Source organism: Musa acuminata, chromosome BXJ3-5 (genome assembly GCF_036884655.1).
Source record: "Musa acuminata AAA Group cultivar baxijiao chromosome BXJ3-5, Cavendish_Baxijiao_AAA, whole genome shotgun sequence".
In the NCBI taxonomy this organism is placed as follows: Eukaryota; Viridiplantae; Streptophyta; class Magnoliopsida; order Zingiberales; family Musaceae; genus Musa; species Musa acuminata.
The window spans coordinates 6702968-6722205 of record NC_088353.1 but is presented as its reverse complement, the minus strand read 5'-3'; the positions used below and the strand labels follow the sequence as shown (position 1 = coordinate 6722205).

The 19238-nt window shown below is 42.4% G+C and overlaps 1 protein-coding gene across 1 annotated transcript; it reads left to right on the top strand.

The window, feature by feature from the left end:
- The first annotated feature begins 526 nt into the window (after window positions 1-526).
- LOC135638344 (glyoxylate/hydroxypyruvate reductase HPR3-like) lies at window positions 527-18697 on the top strand. Its single transcript, XM_065151446.1, has 2 exons — window positions 527-1032; window positions 18030-18697. The coding sequence occupies exons 1-2, from the start codon at window positions 568-570 to the stop codon at window positions 18555-18557; spliced, it is 993 nt and encodes a 330-aa protein (XP_065007518.1). The 5' UTR covers window positions 527-567; the 3' UTR covers window positions 18558-18697.
- The last annotated feature ends 541 nt before the right edge of the window (window positions 18698-19238 follow it).

Here is a 19238-nt window from a genome sequence, read left to right as displayed (position 1 = left end):
GCTCTGATACCAATTGATGGGGATATAAACAGGAATAACCTTTGTATATGAATAAATACTAGAAGACCGTAATACGCAGCAGAATTAAATGAAATCACAATCAAATAGAACACAAGATATACGTGAAAAACCTCTTCAATGTGAAGGGTAAAAACCACGGGGCAAACTAGAGATAATCCACTATGAGAACAATGAATATACAAATCTCAATCTCTTGCCCTAAACCCTAACAACAATCACAAGAGAATAACTGAGATACAAGGATCACGTCACTGCCTACAATATTTAAAACCTCCTCAAGTAATCACAATAAGAGTTTACTATAGATTTGATCTAACCTGAGATTAGAATACTACTAGATGATTGAGAACATCTTCTCTACGTTGTCCTTGTTTTCTTTCCTTTCTTTCTCTTCCTTTTCTGTCTTGTTTTCCTCGTTTTCTTCCTTTTCTGTCTTGTTTTCCTCGTTTTCTTTGAAATCCTGTAGTTATTTTCTTCTCCCATGTTACTGTCTTATTTATGTCTTTTTTTACCTAACTACGGCCTCCCCACTCCCGTTCCCATTTAATGGCTTCGGGCTCGGAGGCGCAAGGTCGGCGGGGGACGGAGCGGCCGCAGGTGCTGTTGCTCAGCCCGCCCTTGTCAGTCCTCCACGAAGCCCTCTCGGCGCGGTTCCAGCTCCTGAGACCGTGGGAGTCGCCGCTGCCCTTCGATCGCTTCCTCGCCGCCCACGCTGCTGGCGTCCGCGCCCTCCTCGTCACCGGCCTGGTCTCCGTCGACGGCCCCCTCCTCGACGCCCTCCCCGCCCTCCGCTTCATTGTCACCACCAGCTCCGGCGTCAACCACATCGACCTAGCCGAGTGCGCCCGCCGCGGCATTGCCGTCGCCAATGCCGGCACCATCTTCTCCCTGGACGTCGCTGACTATGCCGTCGGCCTACTCATCGACGTTCTCCACCGTGTATCGGCGTCCGACCGGTACGTCCGCCGTGGTCTGTTGCCGCGTGCTGGCGACTACCCCCTCGGCTCCAAGGTTTGGTTCCGTCCACCCTTTTTGCCCCTTTGCTATTACGTTTCTTGAGGACATTAAATTCACTAATGGTCATGAAGTTATTCTTTGATTAATCGCAAAAATAGCAAGAAAAAGATATTCTAATGTTTACTCCAAATATGTAGGTTATGGTTTGCAGAAAATGTATTGTATGCCTACAAATCTGTCTTACTTACTATCATGTATCCTTTATGGCGACAAAAATTTCATACTTAAGTGCTAAAAATTTGTTTATTTTCAAGTGGAAAACGATCGAGATTTTTATTTTTTTTACATAAAGCTTTACGTAGTCAATTTGTCCATTTTCAAGAAAGAGATTGAGTTTACAAAAACTGTGTCATCTAATTTTTTTTCATACCATGAAACCCTCTGAAAGCCATTGCAAAAGATGGTTAGAGTGAGCAGTGATTGCAATAGCTTGTCAGTTCTATGTTTTAGGCCTTTTCGATCTTCAAAGCTAGGTAGTGGATATCATAAAAATCCCCTAAATTAGTGCAAAACCTTATGAATTCTTTTGGGGACCCTGGTTTTGTCCAAAGCAAAATTTCTTTAATGTATTAGCTATCATTGTTCTATAGTCGTAAGAGTCTTTGAATTCATTTTGAATCGGAGAAAAGTGGCAAGAGAAGAATAAAGCATCATCAACAATAACAATAAAACCGTAAGTCCCAACTATTTGGGGTCAGTTACATGGATCTTTTATCGTCGTTGAGATCCGTAGAAAGTCATATATTTAGTTAAGCTTAGAGTGCTTAAATAATTATATATAGTTTCTATTAAAGTTTTTTTAAATCTTATTCTATCTCTCCTCGTACCACTAGCATTGATTATTTCATATCTTTTGACTATCACATCGGAGGTCTCCTAAGCTTATGTCCATATTATCGTAAACGATTTGCTCTCATCTTATTATCTATTGAAGCTAAATTTAATTGTTCATGAATAAAAGTATTTATTTTTCTATCTTTCTTAGTAACTCCACACATCTATTTTAATATTTTCATTTCGTATATGTTATACATGTTGTTTCTGTTAGAGCTAGCCCCAGAAAATTTACCAAAGGGTAATTTTGGCAACCCGACAAAGACAATAAAGCGGAAAGAATAAAAGTGACAAGAACACCAGATTTACGTGGTTCGGTCAATTAACCTTGACCTACATCCACAGACGAAAGAGGAGCAAATCACTACTATAAAAGAGACTTACAAATGCCTTAGGAAGATGTTCCTAGACCATAAAACACTCGAAAATACTAAACAAGAAAAACCTCAACTATAAGCCCAAACTATTTAACTGAGTATGGACTTAAACCCAAAGCAAACACTTAGGTTTTTCTTGTGGTGCCACTTGTAGTGCATCCGACTTCAAAGCCTAGGCCCTTATTTATAGTTTAAACAGGAGATACCAAACTTGATTTTCCTGATGTGGGACTATGAGACTTGCCAAACTAACAAATCTCTACCTTGGCATGTCCCAACAAAACTTGTTCCACCTTCTTCATAAAAGCCCCAATGGGCAATCACCAACAATAAACACCAACCAAGTCCAAGCACTGCTTGAACTTGTAAACTTGAAGAGGCTTCGTAAGCATATCAGTTGGATTGTCCTTCGTATGAATTTTCTGAACAAGGACATTTCCCTCAGCAATGATATCCCGAATAAAATAAAACTTCACATCAATGTGTTTCGTCCTCTCATGATACATGTGGTCTTTAGTCAAATGAATAACACTTTGACTATCATAATAAATTGTAGTAACACCTTGATGCAGAGATAATTCGCTAAACAAACCTCTTAACCATAAAACTTCTTTGATCGCCTTTGTCACTGTCATATATTCTGCCTCTGTAGTAGATAAAGCCACAACAGGTTGTAAGGAAGCTTTCCAACTAACTGCACAACTGCCAACGCAAAAAACATAACTTGTCAAAGATCTTCGTTTATCAAGATCCGCAGCATAATCAGAGTCGACGAAACCAACCAAAGTGTCACGATTTTTCTCAAACTCCAAACAAGCATCTGAAGTCCCTTGCAAGTATCTGAGAATCCACTTCACAGCCTGCCAATGTATTTTACCCGGGCGAGACATATATCTACTAACCACACTGACTGCTTGTGAAATATCTAGACGAGTACAAATCATTGCATACATAATACTGCCGATGGCACTAGAATATGGAACTTTCACCATATATTCTTCCTCTTCAACTGACTATGGTGACCGAGCAACTGACAGCCGAAAATGGCTAGCAAGAGGAGTACTAATTGGCTTAGCATTTTTCATGCCAAACCTCTCCAAGACTTTCTTGAGGTAATTTTTCTGAGTCAGAAATAATTTTCCAACTCCTCGATCTCTTTTGATCTCCATGGCAAGAATTTTCTTAGCTGCTCCCAAATCTTTCATTTCAAATTCACTACTCAGCTGCATTTTCAAAGTATGAATTTCTGACAAATTCTTAGCTGCAATAAGCATATCATCAACATAAAACAACAAATACACAAAAGAGCCATCAATTAACTTCCGAAAGTAAACACAACTATCATACATGCTCCTAATGTAACCATGACCTAACATAAAAGAATCAAACCTCTTATACCACTGTCTTGGAGATTGCTTCAATCCATACAAGGATTTCTTTAATAAGCAAACATGGTCTTCCTTACCATCAACTTCAAATCCATGAGGTTGCTCCATATAAATTTGTTCTTCACGTTCACCATGTAAGAAAGCTGTCTTAACATCAAGTTGCTCCAATTCCAAATCATACATAGCAACTAAAGCAAGCAAAACACGAATAGAGCTATGTTTAACAACAGATGAAAATACGTCATTAAAATCAACACCATGTACCTGACTATAGCCCTTTGCAACCAATCGTGCTTTGTACCTTGCATCTTCAACCCTTGGAATACCTTCCTTCCTTTTGAAGACCCATTTGCATCCAACAATTTTCTTACCCGAATGCGGCTTCACAAGATCCTAAGTTCTATTCCGACGGAGAGATTCAATTTCTTCATTCATCGCGATCAACCACTTAGCGGAATTATCACAAGAAATTGCATCTGAGTAGGAAGTAGGCTCACCAACTTCACTTGTTTCTTCTGCAACAGATAAAGCATCTGCAACCAAATTTGCATATCTTTGTGGTGGTCGAATATCTCTCCGTGGTCTATCCTTGGCTATAGAATATTACTCTTCCTCTGGATCAACTTCGTCAGTAGACTCGGGACCATCTACTAGCATTCTTTGAGTAGAAGAGTTCGACTTAAAAAAATCTGAACTACCAATCTCAAGCTCCACCTGCTTCTGTGCACTATCATTTGTACAACTAGTAGATTCCTCTTTAGAAGATAACATAGATAATTCGTCAAAAGTAACATCTCTACTGATTACAAATTTTGGGGATTTGGGATCAGAACACCATAATCTATATCCTTTCACCCCAGAAGCATACCCAAGGAAAATGTATTTTTTAGCTCGAGACTCTAATTTTTCTTCATTTATATGCATGTATGCTGGACACCTAAAAATTTTTAAATCAGATTAATCAGCAGGAGTACCTGACCAAACTTCATTTGGAGTTTTAAAGTTAAGTGCTGCAGAAGGAGCGCGGTTGACAACGTAACAGGCCATATTAATCGCATCTGCCCAAAAGTCCTTTGTTAACCCTACATTTAAGATCATACACCTTGCTCTCTCCAAAAGTGTTTTGTTCATACGTTCGACCACACCATTTTGCTGAGGCGACATCCTAACAGTGGGATGCCGAACGATTCCTTCATTTTTGCAAAATTCATTAAAGTCACCTTCACAAAATTTCATGTCATTATCTGTTCGAAGTCGCTTAATCTGTTTACCTGTTTGCTTCTCAATCAAAGCCTTCCATTGTTTAAAGGTTAGAAAAACATCATTTTTATGCTTCAAAAAATAAACCCAAACTTTTCTGGAATAATCATCAATGAAAGTCAACATATACCTAGCACCACCCTTAGACTGAACATGAGCTGGACCCCAAAGGTCTGAATGAATATAGTCAAGAGTACCTTTCGTTTTGTGAACTGTCGGAGAATTGAAGCTAACTCTTTTCTGCTTTCCAAAAATGCAATGTTCACAAAAAACTAGTGGCCCAGTACTCTGTCCGCAAAGTAGACCCATTTTGCTCAATATGCTCAAACATTTTTCGCTCATATGACCCAAACGCATATGCCATAATTTGGTGATGTCAGAATCAGACAATGATGATGATGAGACTGCAACTAATCCTGCGACAGTAGTTCCCTGCAAAATATACAAGCTACCAGACCTACAAGCTTTCATAATAACAAGGGCATTTCTAGAAACTTTCATAACTCCACCTTCAGTTGTGTATTTACACCCAAGAGCCTCTAGGGTGCCTAAAGAGATGAGATTTTTTTTTAAATCAGGAACATGCCTAACATTAGTGAGCGTCCTCATAATATCATCATGCATTTTAATTCGGATTATTCCTCTACCAACAACATCACATGCTGTATTATTGCCCATTAAAACAATTCTACCATTACAAGATTCATATGTGGAAAACAAATCTCTATTAGGACACATGTGATAAGAACAACCAGAATCTAAAATTCATTCATTTTTAGGCCTTGTTCTGTCATCAGTAGCAAAGAAAATATTTCTATCATTCTCATCAGCTGTTGAAACTAGTGTCCTAAAGAAAATATTTTTAGGACACTAGTTTCAACAGACTCAGTAGTTTTCTCAATAATTTTTTCCTTTTGCTTTAATTTATTTTTCAATTTAAAGCAATCAGCCTTAATGTGCCCCATTTTATGACAATATCTGCACTCCAAATTTCTATGTCTGAATTTAGATCTAAATTTAGATCTACTACTATCAAATTCCCTTTTATCTGTTCTTTCCCTAACAACCAGACCTTCAGTCTGATTCTCTCTACTTTTCCCAGTGATATCTCTGTCTATCTGCTACTTAGATTTTAGTACAGATTTAATTTCCTGATACGAAATTATTTATTTTCCATAAATCATAGTATCACGGAAATGCTTAAAAGATTGGGGAAGAGAACACAAAAGTAACAGGGCCTTATCCTCATCATCAATTTTTGCATCTATATTCTCCAAATTCATAACCAAAGAATCAAACTTATCAAGATGTGAGAGTATAGATATACCTTCAGTCATCCGAAGCATATACAAACTCTGTTTTAAGCTTGTCCCACATGCTCTTAGCCGTAGTCTCCGTAGCTACCTCCCGTAAAACTTCGTCAGAGAGATTTAGAATAATGCTGGATTGGGCCTTCTTATCCATGCCCGCAAGATCTTCCTTTGACGTACCATCTGGAATGTTCTCAGCCCCCTGTAGTGCCAAATCAACTCCGTCTTGAATCAGAATGACCTCCATCTTGAGTTGTCACATGTCGAAGTTGACATTTCTGTCGAATTTCTCGACAACGATATTTGTTATTGTTATTGTTGCCAAAAGATCCTGAAACCAGGCTCTGATACCAGTTTGTTAGAGCTAGCTCCAGAAAATTTACCAAAGGGTAATTTTGGCAACCCGTCAAAGACAATAAAGTGGAAAGAATAAAAGCGACAAGAACACCAGATTTACGTGGTTCGGTCAATTAACCTTGACCTACATCCATGAACGAAAGAGGAGCAAATCACTACTATAAAAGAGACTATTACAAATGCCTTAGGAAGATATTCCTAGGCCATAAAACATCCGAAAATACTAAATAAGAAAAACCTCAACTATAAGCCCAAACTATTTAACTGAGTATGGACTTAAACCCAAAGCAAACACTTAGGTTTTTCTTGTGGTGCCACTTGTGGTGCATATGACTTCAAAGCCTAGACCCTTATTTATAGTTTAAACAGGAGATACCAAACTTGATTTTCCTGATGTGGGACTTTGGGACTTGCCAAACTAACAGTTTCTTCAGTGCCCAACACTCATATTCATAAAACATTGTTGGTTTCACAATTGTCTAATAAAATTTTTCTTTTTATCTCAAAGGTATTCGATGATCATATAAGACTCGTGATACCTCTCGTCATTTTAACCATCCTGTTTTTATTTTATGAATAATATTTTCATCGATCTTTTTATCTTGTTGAATAATTGATCCAAGATATCTAAATCTCTTACTTAAAGTGACTTTTTGTCCATCCAATTTAACTATATTCTCCTATTTATTTTTAAAATCATTAAAAATATATTTTATGTATTTAGTTTTAATCTTACTTAATCTAAAATGTTTAGTTTCTAAGGTTTACTTTCTTAGCTCAAGTTTATAATTAATTCCACTTATTCTTTCATCAACTATCATCAACAAATAACATACACCGTGGGGCTTATTATATAAGTTACTAGTAAGTTCATCCATTATCAATGTGAAAAGGTATGGACTCAATGCGGATGATTGATGTAATCCTATGCTAATAGGAAACTTACTAGCACACTTCTTATAATTCTAACATTAGTAGCTATATTATCGTGCATATCTTTAATAACATCAATATAATTAGTGGATACATTTTTTCTTTTTTAAAATCCACCATAATAAATCTCTAGGAATCCTTTCATAGCCTTTTTCTAGGTCAATAAAAACCATATGCAAATCTTTCTTTTTCTCCCCAAGAATAAAGCATTATAGGTAAAATACACTTATCTTTTTGTTCCGACCATAGAGAAATAAACAACTGCATGAAACTTTGTCTTCTATTCTAACTTCTCGATGTTTTTAAAGAAACGAAATGCATGTTGAAATAGAAATCAGATCTCTCGATTTCTTTTTACTTTTCACCTTTTATCTCTTGAGTTCAATAACCAAACAACATCTTTTCACTTTCACGTTACATTTTATTGCTATATTTGTTAACTATAGAAAATCATAGCCTCCCACCCCCTTCTGATCCCATCTTTTCTGTTCTCTTTAATATATTTAATCCAAATATATTCAGGAACAGTGTGGTTGGCATTTATTTTGTCTTTAATCTTGCTTGTCTAAATGTAACTTGATAATTTTTCTTTGTTATGGAGGCCTGACCATTTGGATGTTCATTAGTCATTATGATTCTCCTAATTGCAAAATGGATAAAGCTCCCTCTTTATAGGATCTATAACTTGAAAAGTGTTATGATGATACTTAGATAACCATTATCTAGTGAAGATAGAGCTTCATACTCCATTTTATGATTAGTAACTTTTTTTTTTTTTTCCAGTCTGGCACATGAATTATTTTCCCTGCTTTAGGACAGGACATTTAAATTGCATGTTATGCTAAACATACACAATGGCATAACCACATTTGTTACCCTCTGATTGTCTGGTACGAGGTTGAGTAACCTGTAAAATATCTAATACTCATTTCATAGATAATGCCAATGCTGATGGTTGTTTGAGGCTTGTAAGTAATAAGACATGAGGATGAAAAACCGACAAAGTGTCATAAACGGTCGTCGCGCACCCGCAATAACTCCGTTCAACGAATCGTTTGTCGCTCTCATCTACATATGCAGCTACTTGGCATCCTGTTTTGCCCTGGTTTTGAGTCATTTTGCTTGTAAAAATGTAAGTTCGAACAAGTTGTAGCGCTACAAAGTGACCGCTCACCGAACCGAGCAAAACATCCCCAAAACAGCCCACAACAGTTCCGTTTTCGTGTGCTGCGGGCTGTTTTCTGCAGCCCGCCTCAGCTCACCAAAACGTCAGCCATCTTAGCCCCTTTGAACCCCCCGGGTGGCACAGGGCTAGATGGGGCTTCGGTATAGAGTCGGGCATTGAACAACCTTTCGCAAGTTCGCACGTTACCTTGACGGGAACTTGTTGTCACGCTCGGCACCCGGTGAGCAGCTGTTTGTGGACTTGCAGCTGTTCGTTCAACCTTCTAAAGTCCTTGTTTTCCCCCTCTCCCTCTTTTCTCTTGTGCACGCAAGGTGCTCGCTGAATTGCTTGTAAAGCTTCCCCTCTTTTAGCGAAACGTCGGGACTTGCCCGTTGCTCGTTCTTTCGAACTAATCAACTTTCTCTTTTACAGGTCCTTCGGGACCTGCGAGAGGTTATAAGTGGGCTGATCTTTGCGGAGCAATATCGCAAGAGCGAAGCGCGACTTAGGCAACGCAAGCTAAGTTCGCGTCTTTGCCGCAAGGGTACCTCGCGACTTAGGCAACGCAAGCTAAGTTCGCATCTTGGCCGCAAGGGTGTCTCACGCCTTAGGCAATTCCAGCTAATGCCGTGACAAAAGGGCATGGTTTATCTTAGAAAGTTCTCTGCTGCATTCTGATTTGATGTGCTGACAATAAAACATAATTTTTTTTAATTTTCTATAAACAAGATCAGATGCCTTGGAACAGCTCAACCTAGCTTTGTCTAAGAGACATGATCACAGAGTTCTTTACATCTTTCATGGGCCATTTGACTCTTTTTATATATCATGCAGCTCAGTGTGCTTCTAGGTAAGCAAGGAAGCTAAGTTAATGACCAAGATAGTCATTTAAAATACATTATTGAAAAGTGATGTGCAAAATTGATTGGGCCTCAAGTAGATATATTGGTGGCTTGTGTTGTTGTATACAAGTTAACTATATTGGTTACTGCACAAATCTATTTATGTAAGTGTTATGATATGATGCCGGTGGTCGCCTTTGAGTGAGTTAGTCAGCTCGACTTGGTTAAAGCCCAGTTTACGCAAGTAACTTTGATCGAGCCAAAGGTCTTAATCGCCCGAGGTGGTGTCGATCCCAAGGCGCAAGATTATTGAGAGGGGTATCCCGATTTGGTCTCTCTGACGCTCAGGTCAAATTCTCGAAGTGAGATTAGAATGTGTAAAGAGGGTCCAACCTCATTAACCATGCTCACATTTACTTTTTATAGCTCCTCCGTTATGTCACGGACTTAGCTGGTTTTGCCTAAGTCGTGCGGCACCCTTGCAAGTCCGTCCGCAAGGATCAACCTCCCCAAAGCCTTCCATGGTCCCTTAGGACCCACACAAGAGAGAACATGACAGAGAAAACGCCTCACTCGGGATCCACAAGCAAACATCTCCGAAAAACACTTTATAGACAATGCAAATTACAAACAGACTTTACAAGCTCTGAACAGTTGCACAACAAAGGGTAAAATGGTCCAATACAGACCGAAAATCACTCACACGTGTCCACATGACACAACCTTTATTTACAAGCCTAAAGCGGCCACCAACCCAACTAAAATGGGACTATTAAGCCTTTGGTCGTCCCTCTACATGCTGTACAAAGCATGAACACACCCAAAAGACACGGACATACATAAGCATTACATCAAACATCATGTTTAGAAGTTTGTCCGTGACATTCTCCCCCACTTATTCCTTCGACGTCCTCGTCGAAGCCTTTGTCGACACTGCAACTCCTCGCCTCTGCTGAGTCTTCAATCTTCTGCTCCAGCTGCAATGCGTCTCTTGGCTCCCAACTGCTCTCCGCTGCTGTTTTTGAGTAGTCAAACCTTTGATCCGCCTTGCTGTTTCAACTCGCCAATGACTCTGACTCTAGTGTGGGGTTGGCTGAGTTGTGTTGATCCTTGTTGGTTCCTGCGGATCCTCCAGATGAAGGAAAAGACCATCCTTACTGCGCCAGTCTCTCAAATGCCTCCTGCTGTTTGAACTGGGTGGATGCTTGTTGGAGCTTTTAACGAGCATCGTCTCGCAAACTTCTGAAGATTTGGGTCCTTCCTCCACAAAATTTGCTCATTGACTCTTCTTTCACTTAGTTGTCACATCCAAGTAGGTTCGCATCACTTCCACTTTCGATTGCCATTTCGTTGGGAAATGAAGCGGACAATCTACTCTTAGTAACACTGATCACCATTGGTGAGGATTTTACAACTATTGTCTTCAATTATCTTCGAAGGGTCTTTGAACTTATGCAGAGCTCCTCTGCTGGATAGATAAGAGAATTGGGGTACTCGGTTTCGCCCATTCTCTTAAGGGTTGAGAAGGCAAAGGTTACTTGACTTCGCCTGCCTGCTCGAGGTTGTACTTCATGCATCGAGCTGGTTACTAGCCTTCGCCTACTCTTTGCTCACACTTCTGAAGCACTTGAAGTGTTTGCACTCCTTGCGTTGAGTTAGCTACTGTGATTCACCTTCTCAATGCCATCGAACTTCTGGAATGCAGGAAGTTTTCACCCCAACTTGGAGTAATTCTCTAATAGATTTGGTCGCCTCTGGGATTGTACCGTCTTCTTCATCAATCCTGCCGCCTACTCCCCTGAGTAGTGAAGGTATAGCACCGCGTACTGACTACTTCGTTCCTTGGTCGTGCACTCTTGCATGACCCAAAGTCCTTCACTTTCGGCTATCTTGATGAGAAACTCATTGACACCGGTCTTACGAAGTTCCTTGGCCTCTGCCCTTCAGCCTTGTCTCGATACTTGGAGTTTGCCTCTGCATGCTCCACCTCCTCGGCCCCTTTCACGACCAAGCGCTCTCCCTCCATGAGAGCAAGGGATCAATGACTTTCACGGAAGTCCCGCCTCTGCGGTACCATGGCGCTGCCATGCCCATGGCACTACTATCCGTCGCCTCGCATCTGCATCTCTTTTCTTCATAATCAGTAGATATGCCTTTGTGGTACTCCTCCGAGTCCACCTTCATTCTACCTTATGCTTGATTTTGGGTAGCTAAGTCCCTTTGGACTCGTCGTCGCTTCCTCGCCCCTTTCGACCCCCTGCTTCAACACCTCTGTGTTCTCCAAGCAGCTCCCTTTGGTCGATGGAAAGACAGACTACAACTCTCATGCACGACCTCTGCCATCACATTGTAGGGTTTGCATCGATTCTGTTCTACTTAGCTTCCTTGGTAGCAACGTTCGCTTACTCGACCTTGTCCTCTGACTTGTCGGGCTCCCTTAAGCGAATATGAGCTCTGGAGCAGTCCAACTCTCCAGCTGCTTCGATCATACCGCTGTATGATCAAGTCCCTCCCATGGGACTCACTGGTACTTGCATTCGAACTTTTCCCTTGGTGGAACACAGCCCCCATATGCTGATGACCAAGGCTTTCATCCGATGCGAAATTCGATGCACGCACGGAAGACCCGCCTCTACGGTACCATGGCCTTCACTCCTTGAAGCCATAGCCCTTCTTGTCGTCGTGTTGTTCACCGAAGTAGAGCTTCCAGTAGCTCCCGATCATACCTCCGTATGATCTAGTTCCTCACGGGACGAGGTTGTGTGAATCGCATTGCCACGAACTGTTCCACCACGATCCGCTGCACCGTGTCGCCTCCTGGTGACATCTCTATTGCATTCTGATCCTTGTGGGATGAACTCGAGTTGTGAACCCTTCATGTGTGGCCTCTACCAATACATCGCAGGGTCTCTTCCACCTTCGATTTTGTTCGCTCCTTTGGCAATCGATCTTCATCCACCCGCTCTTGGGTCACACCAAGATGAAGCACCGCTCTAGGACAGTTCGTCGCCTAGTAGCTCCCAAAGTCCCCCGTCTTCGCTGCAATTAGTGCACCATTGTCTGGATCTTGGGCCTCTACCCCTACCAGCACAATCTTCGCTGCGCACCGCCTTCTTTATAGCAACTTGAATGACAACACTGTGGCATATTCTTCAAGAGTACTCGCCTCTGCGTCCTCTTGCCCCGTGCTAAGGCCTTCTGAACCCAACTTCGCTCCGCAATTTGAGTCGCCTTAGTTCCTCCATCAAATGCTCATCCGAGATAAAGTGCATGTGCCCATAAGCTCCCTTCGTCTTTGGCACCATGCAAGATGAGTCCGCTCCGTTAGAATGAATGACCCATTGTCACGGACTTAGCTAGTTTTGCCTAAGTCGTGCGGCACCCTTGCGTGTCCGTCAGCAAAGGTCAGCCTCCCCGAAGCCTCCCATAGTCCCTTAGGTCCCACAAAAGAGAGAACAGGACAGAGAAAAGGCCTCACTCGGGATCCACAAGCAAACATCTCCGAAAAACACTTTATAGACAATGCAAATTACAAACAGACTTTACAAGCTCTGAACAGTTGCACAACAAAGGGTAAAATGGTCCATTACAGACCAAAAATCTCTCGCACGTGTCCACATGACACAACCTTTATTTACAAGCCTAAAGAGGCCACCAACCCAACTAAAATGAGACTATTAAGCCTTTGGCCGCCCCTCTACATGCTGTACAAGGCATGAACATGCCGAAAGACACGGACATACATAAGCATTACATCAAACATCTTGTTTCGAAGTTTGTCCGTGACATTCTCCCCCACTTATCCCTTCGACGTCCTCGTTGAAGCCTTTGTCGACACTGCAACTCCTCGCCTTTGCTGAGTCTTCAATCTTCTGCTCCAGCTACAATGCGCCTCTTGACTCCCAGCTGCTCTCCGCTGTTGTTTTTGAGTAGTCGAATCTTTGATCCGCCATACTGCTTCAACTCACCAATGACTCTGACTCTGGTGTGGGGTTGGCTGAGTTGTGTTGATCCTTGTTGATTCCTGCGGATCCCCCAGATGAAGGAAAAGATCATCCTTACTGCGTCAATCTCTCAAAATGCCTCATGCTGCTTGAACTGGGTGGATGCTTGTTGGAGCTTGAACGAGCATCGTCTCGCAAACTTCTGTAGTTTTGGGTCCTTCCTCCATAAAATTTGCTCATTGACTCTTCTTTCACTTAGTTGTCACATCCAAGTAGGTTCGCATCACTTCCGCTCTCGATTGGCATTTCGTTGGGAAATGAAGCGGACAATCTACTCTCAGTAGCACTGATCACCATTGGTGAGGATTTGACAACTATTGTCTTCCATTATCTTTAAAGGGTCTTTGAACATCTGTAGAGCTCCTCTGCTGGATAGATAAGAGAATTGGGGTACTCGGTTTCGCCCATTCTCTTAAGAGTTGAGAAGGCAAAGGTTACTTGACTTCGCCCGCCTCCTCGAGGTTGTACTCCATACATCGAGCTGGTTACTGGCCTTCACCTGCTCTTTGCTCACACTTCTGAAGCATTTGAAGTGTTTGCACTCCTTGCGTTGAGTTAGCTACTGTGATTCACCTTCTCAATGCCATTGAACTTCTGGAATGCAGGAAGTTTTCACCCCAACTTGGAGTAGTTCTCTCATAGGTTTGGTCGCATCTGGGATTGTACTGTCTTCTCCATCAACCCTACCGCCTACTCCCCTGAGTAGCGAAGGTACAACACCGCGTACTGCCTGCTTCGTTCCTTGGTTATGCACTCTTGCATGACCCGAAGTCCTTCACTTTCGGCTATCTTGATGAGAAGCACATTGACACTGGTCTTACGAAGTTCTTCGGCCTCTGCCCTTCAGCCTTGTCTCGGTACTTAGAGATTGCCTCTGCGTTCTTCACCTCCTCGGCCCCTTTCACGACCAAGGGCTCTCCCTCCATGAGAGCAAGGGATCAATGACTTTCACGGAAGTCCCGCCTCTGCGGTACCATGGCGCTGCCATGCCCATGGCCCTACTATCCGTCGCCTCGCATCTGCATCCCTTTTCTTCACGATCAGTAGAAATGTCTTCGTGGCACTCCTCTGAGTCCACCTCCATTCTAACTGATGCTTGATTTTGGGTAGCTAAATCCCTCTGGATTCGTCGTCACTTTCTCGCCCCTTTCGACCCCCTGCTTCAACACCTCTGTGTTCTCCAAGCAGTCCGTCTGGTCGATGGAGAGACAGACTGCAACTCCCATGCATGGCCTCTGCCATCACGTTGTAGAGTTTGCACCGATTCTGTTCTCCTTTGCTTCCTTGGCAGCAACGTTCGCTTACTCGACCTTGTCCTCTGACTTGTCGGGCTCCCTTAAGCGAATATGAGCTCTGGAGCAGTCCAACTCTCTAGCTGCTTCGATCATACCGCTGTATGATCAAGTCCCTCCCATGGGACTCACTGGTACATGCATTCGAACTTTTCCCTTGGTGGAACACAGCCCCCATATGCTGATGACCAAGGCTTTCATCCGATGCAAAATTCGATGAACGCACGGAAGACCCGCCTCTGCGGTACCATGGCCTTCACTCCTTGAATCCATAGCCCTTCTTGCCGTCGTGTTGTTCACCGAAGTGGAGCTTCCAGTAGCACCCGATCATACCTCCGTATGATCCAGTCCCTCACGGGGCGAGGTTGTGTGAATCGCATTGCCACGAACTGTTCCACCACGATCCGCTGCACCATGTCGCCTCCTGGTGACACCTCTATTGCATTCTGATCCTTGTGGAAAAACTCGAATTGTGAACCCTCCATGTGTGGCCTCTGCCAATACATCGCAGGGTCTCCTCTACCTTCGATTTTGTTCGCTCCTTTGGCAATCGACCTTCATCCACCCACTCTTGGGTCACACCTAGATGAAGCACCGCTCTAGGACAGTCCGTCGCCTAGTAGCCCCCGAAGTCCACCTACTTCACTGTAATTTGTGCACCATTGTCTGGATCCTGGGCCTCTGCCCCTACCAGCACAATCTTCGCTGCGTACCTGCCCCTTTATAGCAACTTGAATGACAACACTGTGGCATATTCTTCAAGAGTACCCGCCTCTGCGTCCTCTTGACCCGTGCTAAAGCCTTCTGAACCCAACTTCGCCTCCGCAAATTGAGTCGCCTTAGTTCCTCCATCAAATGCTCCTCCGAGATAAAGTGCATGTGCCCAGAAGCTCCCTTCGTCTTTGGCACCATGCAAGATGAGTCCGCTCCGTTAGAATGAATGACCCATGGAACAACATGATCCTGCTCTTGCCTCTGCAAGAGTTCATATCCTTGACCTATGTCCAAGGAAAGCATTATGCCTCTGGTCCATGTTCCATCTTCTATGCTGGCTCCCTTCATGCGGCTTGGTTACTTCGCCAAGTTACACCTAAGTTGCTCCGCTCCTCGTTTTTGCATTGAGTTGATGGTGGCCCTCGCGCCCACCATTCCACGGGTCAGCCCTCCCTTGAGTCCGATCTCCATATCGACTCCAAGTGTGCCTTCATTTGTGTTGCTTTGGGTCACTCCCCCACTTGATCTCGCAATGCATCCACCAATGCATTCTCTCAAGCGAGATCATGCGACGACTCCTCGCCGCTTGCTCAGTCCATTGAGCTTCGTGGAGTTGTTGTTTGTTGAGGTACTCCTCCTCAACTTGTGAGGTCCATCCCACATGATTCTCCCTCTGGGGAGCCGGGACTTATCCCTCCTGGATAACTGTCCCGTTGGAGCAACATCTCTCTTCGTTTCGGAGACCACCATCCCCTTGGACTACTCCGATCTGCTAAACAAACTATGCATTGTTCTGCCTCCTGCAAACGCACTTGCTAGATTGCGACTCCACGTCAATACAGCCCCTGCTGCACCCCTCAAGGCCTAGCAACATGCTGAACTAGTTGCACCCTTCAGCCTCCTACGGACGTATCCTTCATATGCCGAAGAGAAAGTTTAAATGCTCCATAGCGCCGAGTTTCAGTCACCTTGGGATGGCCACGAACATTCCATCGTCCGTATACAAGCCCATGTATGAGTACCAAATTCTTCGAGCTAGCAATTCCCCTCATCTCTGTGAGCTTTGCATAACTCTTTTGGTCGTTGAGCAACTCATTCCACCTTGCATAGTCCCATCCTTTACCAAGCGCCTCGCTTGCCTTGAGCACCATCAAGTATAGTTGTCAACGTTGAGCCGTAGCTCAAACTCAGCCATCCCAACCTTTGTGCGCTTCACATTCTTCCAAGCTTATATGTTCTCGTGGTGCCTCTTGCGCGAAGGGTTGGCCATTCCTCTGAATGTCAATCTCAGATGCCCGCTCCTCTTAGCGACTCCTTTTCCCTACATCTCCATGCCCGTTTTCCCCCAAACGGTCGCGCGTGTGCTGACTGCCCTCAACGCAGCCCCGCTAGGTCCCCCACGTTTGCATGCTAAGTGTTTCTATGAGTGCTTGTCCCGCTCTGATACCATCTATCACGGACTTAGCTGGTTTTGCCTAAGTCGTGCGGCACCCTTGCGAGTCCGTCCGCAAGGATCAGCCTCCCCGAAGCCTCCCATAGTCCCTTAGGACCCACACAAGAGAGAACAGGACAGAGAAAACGCCTCACTCGGGATCCACAAGCAAACATCTCCGAAAAACACTTTATAGACAATGCAAATTACAAACAGACTTTACAAGCTCTGAACAGTTGCACAACAAAGGATAAAATGGTCCATTACAGACCGAAAATCACTCACACGTGTCCATATGACACAACCTTTATTTACAAGCCTAAAGCGGCCGCCAACCCAACTAAAATAGGACTATTAAGCCTTTGGCCGTCCCTCTACATGCTGTACAAAGCACGAACACACCCAAAAGACACGGACATACATAAGCATTACATCAAACATCCTGTTTAGAAGTTTGTCCGTGACAGTTAGCTGCTTGCGGTTAGGGAAATATTTTGCATAATAGAAAATATCTGGTTAATATTTTCTATTAAGAAATCGTCAATGTTGTGGAGCTGCGGGTTGAGGTCCTTTGTTTTTTCCATCCATGTGTTGAGCTCTAGATCAAAGTAAAATTTTCTCATTTTATCAATAGGAAAATCATATATCTATTCTGTGAAATTAATTAATAAATATTTTATTATTTTTGTTGTGGTTTGATGCAATTAAAAATGCAGTTTTTATTAAAACCAAATGCAAAATGTGCAATATAATATTCTTTTCAGAAGTATAGATATATTAATTTCTTGAACATTTGGTGTTTTCTTGATAAAATGAAACAAGCCTGCTTATGTATTTGAAGTTCATCTATCACATTGTAAATGTGAGCCTCTTTAATTTGTTGTTCTTAGTATTTGGGGTTACTTTTTTGCCTTCTATTATATGCATTAGTTTCTAAGTCTATTGCAGATTATTCAGCAAAATCATATGTAACTTCGCTGAATGCTAATTTTTTTTATGTTATTTGGAATAATGCCAATTCTGCATTCATTGTCTAGCTAACATGGGTCTATATGGATGTTGATCTCCTCTTGATGGTTGCAGTTGGGCAGCAAGCGGGTTGGCATTGTAGGGCTGGGAAGTATTGGATCTGAAATAGCCAAAAGGCTCGAAGCTTTTGGTTGTTCAATCTCATATTTCTCAAGAAGCAGAAAGCCACAAGTTCCATACAATTACTTCCCAAGCGTTCGCGATCTTGCCGCCGAAAGCGACGTGCTGGTGCTGTCTTGTGCCCTAACCGAAGAAACATACCACATCATCAACAGAGATGTTATGTCAGCACTGGGGAAAGATGGGATCATTATAAATGTGGGCAGAGGAGCTCTTGTCGACGAGGCTGAGTTAGTGAAACACCTGATGCAAAGGGAGATCGGCGGTGCTGGTCTCGATGTGTTCGAGCACGAACCTGCTGTTCCGGAGGAACTCTGTTGCATGGACAATGTGGTGCTTTCAGCTCATTTCGCCGTGCATACACTTGAAATGTCTTCCGAACTTTGTCAGCTGATGATAGCTAACTTAAATGCCTTCTTCTCCGACAGACCATTACTAACTCCTGTTTCGGTACTCACTTGATCGTATTATTCTTAACAATCTTTTGTCATTTTGATAACTGACTGAAATAGTTGGCAAACATCTTACTTTTGCATTAGTGGCCATGCGAATTCTGTGTTTGATGATGTTTAATTGGATAATAAATGGCATCTATTTAGGAATTCCCAGTCGGTTCCAAGTAAAACATCTCTTGTATATGATATGTCTGTCAAGAACATAAGCATTTTCTCATGTGCCCATTTAAAACACAAGCAACAAAATGTGTCACATTCTACTTGCACAGCGCATCTTTCTGTGCGCAATGATGCGTTCACTTGGAATATGAGCGTTAACGAAGCCAGGAAAAGGCAATCGAAATTATCTTTTGGAAATAAAAAGCAAGAGATGCATACATTCTAAGTTGCTTAATTAGACATAAAAGACAAGAGAGGCATGCATTAAATTTTCATATTTTTTTAAGGTAAATGATAAAGAGAGAAGATTCGATCTTAAAATATTACTGTTAATGTAATATGTCACCATATCTGACTTCTCCAAAAACATTTAATCAAAGAGACATTAAACTCCCATAGTAATATATTTTTGATTTTATACTTATATTTTAGAATTTATTACATATTACCCTTATAGTTATAGTTAGACCTTCTTATTATTCCAATTAGTAGACTTAAAAATTTTATATTAAAATTTTTATAATTATAA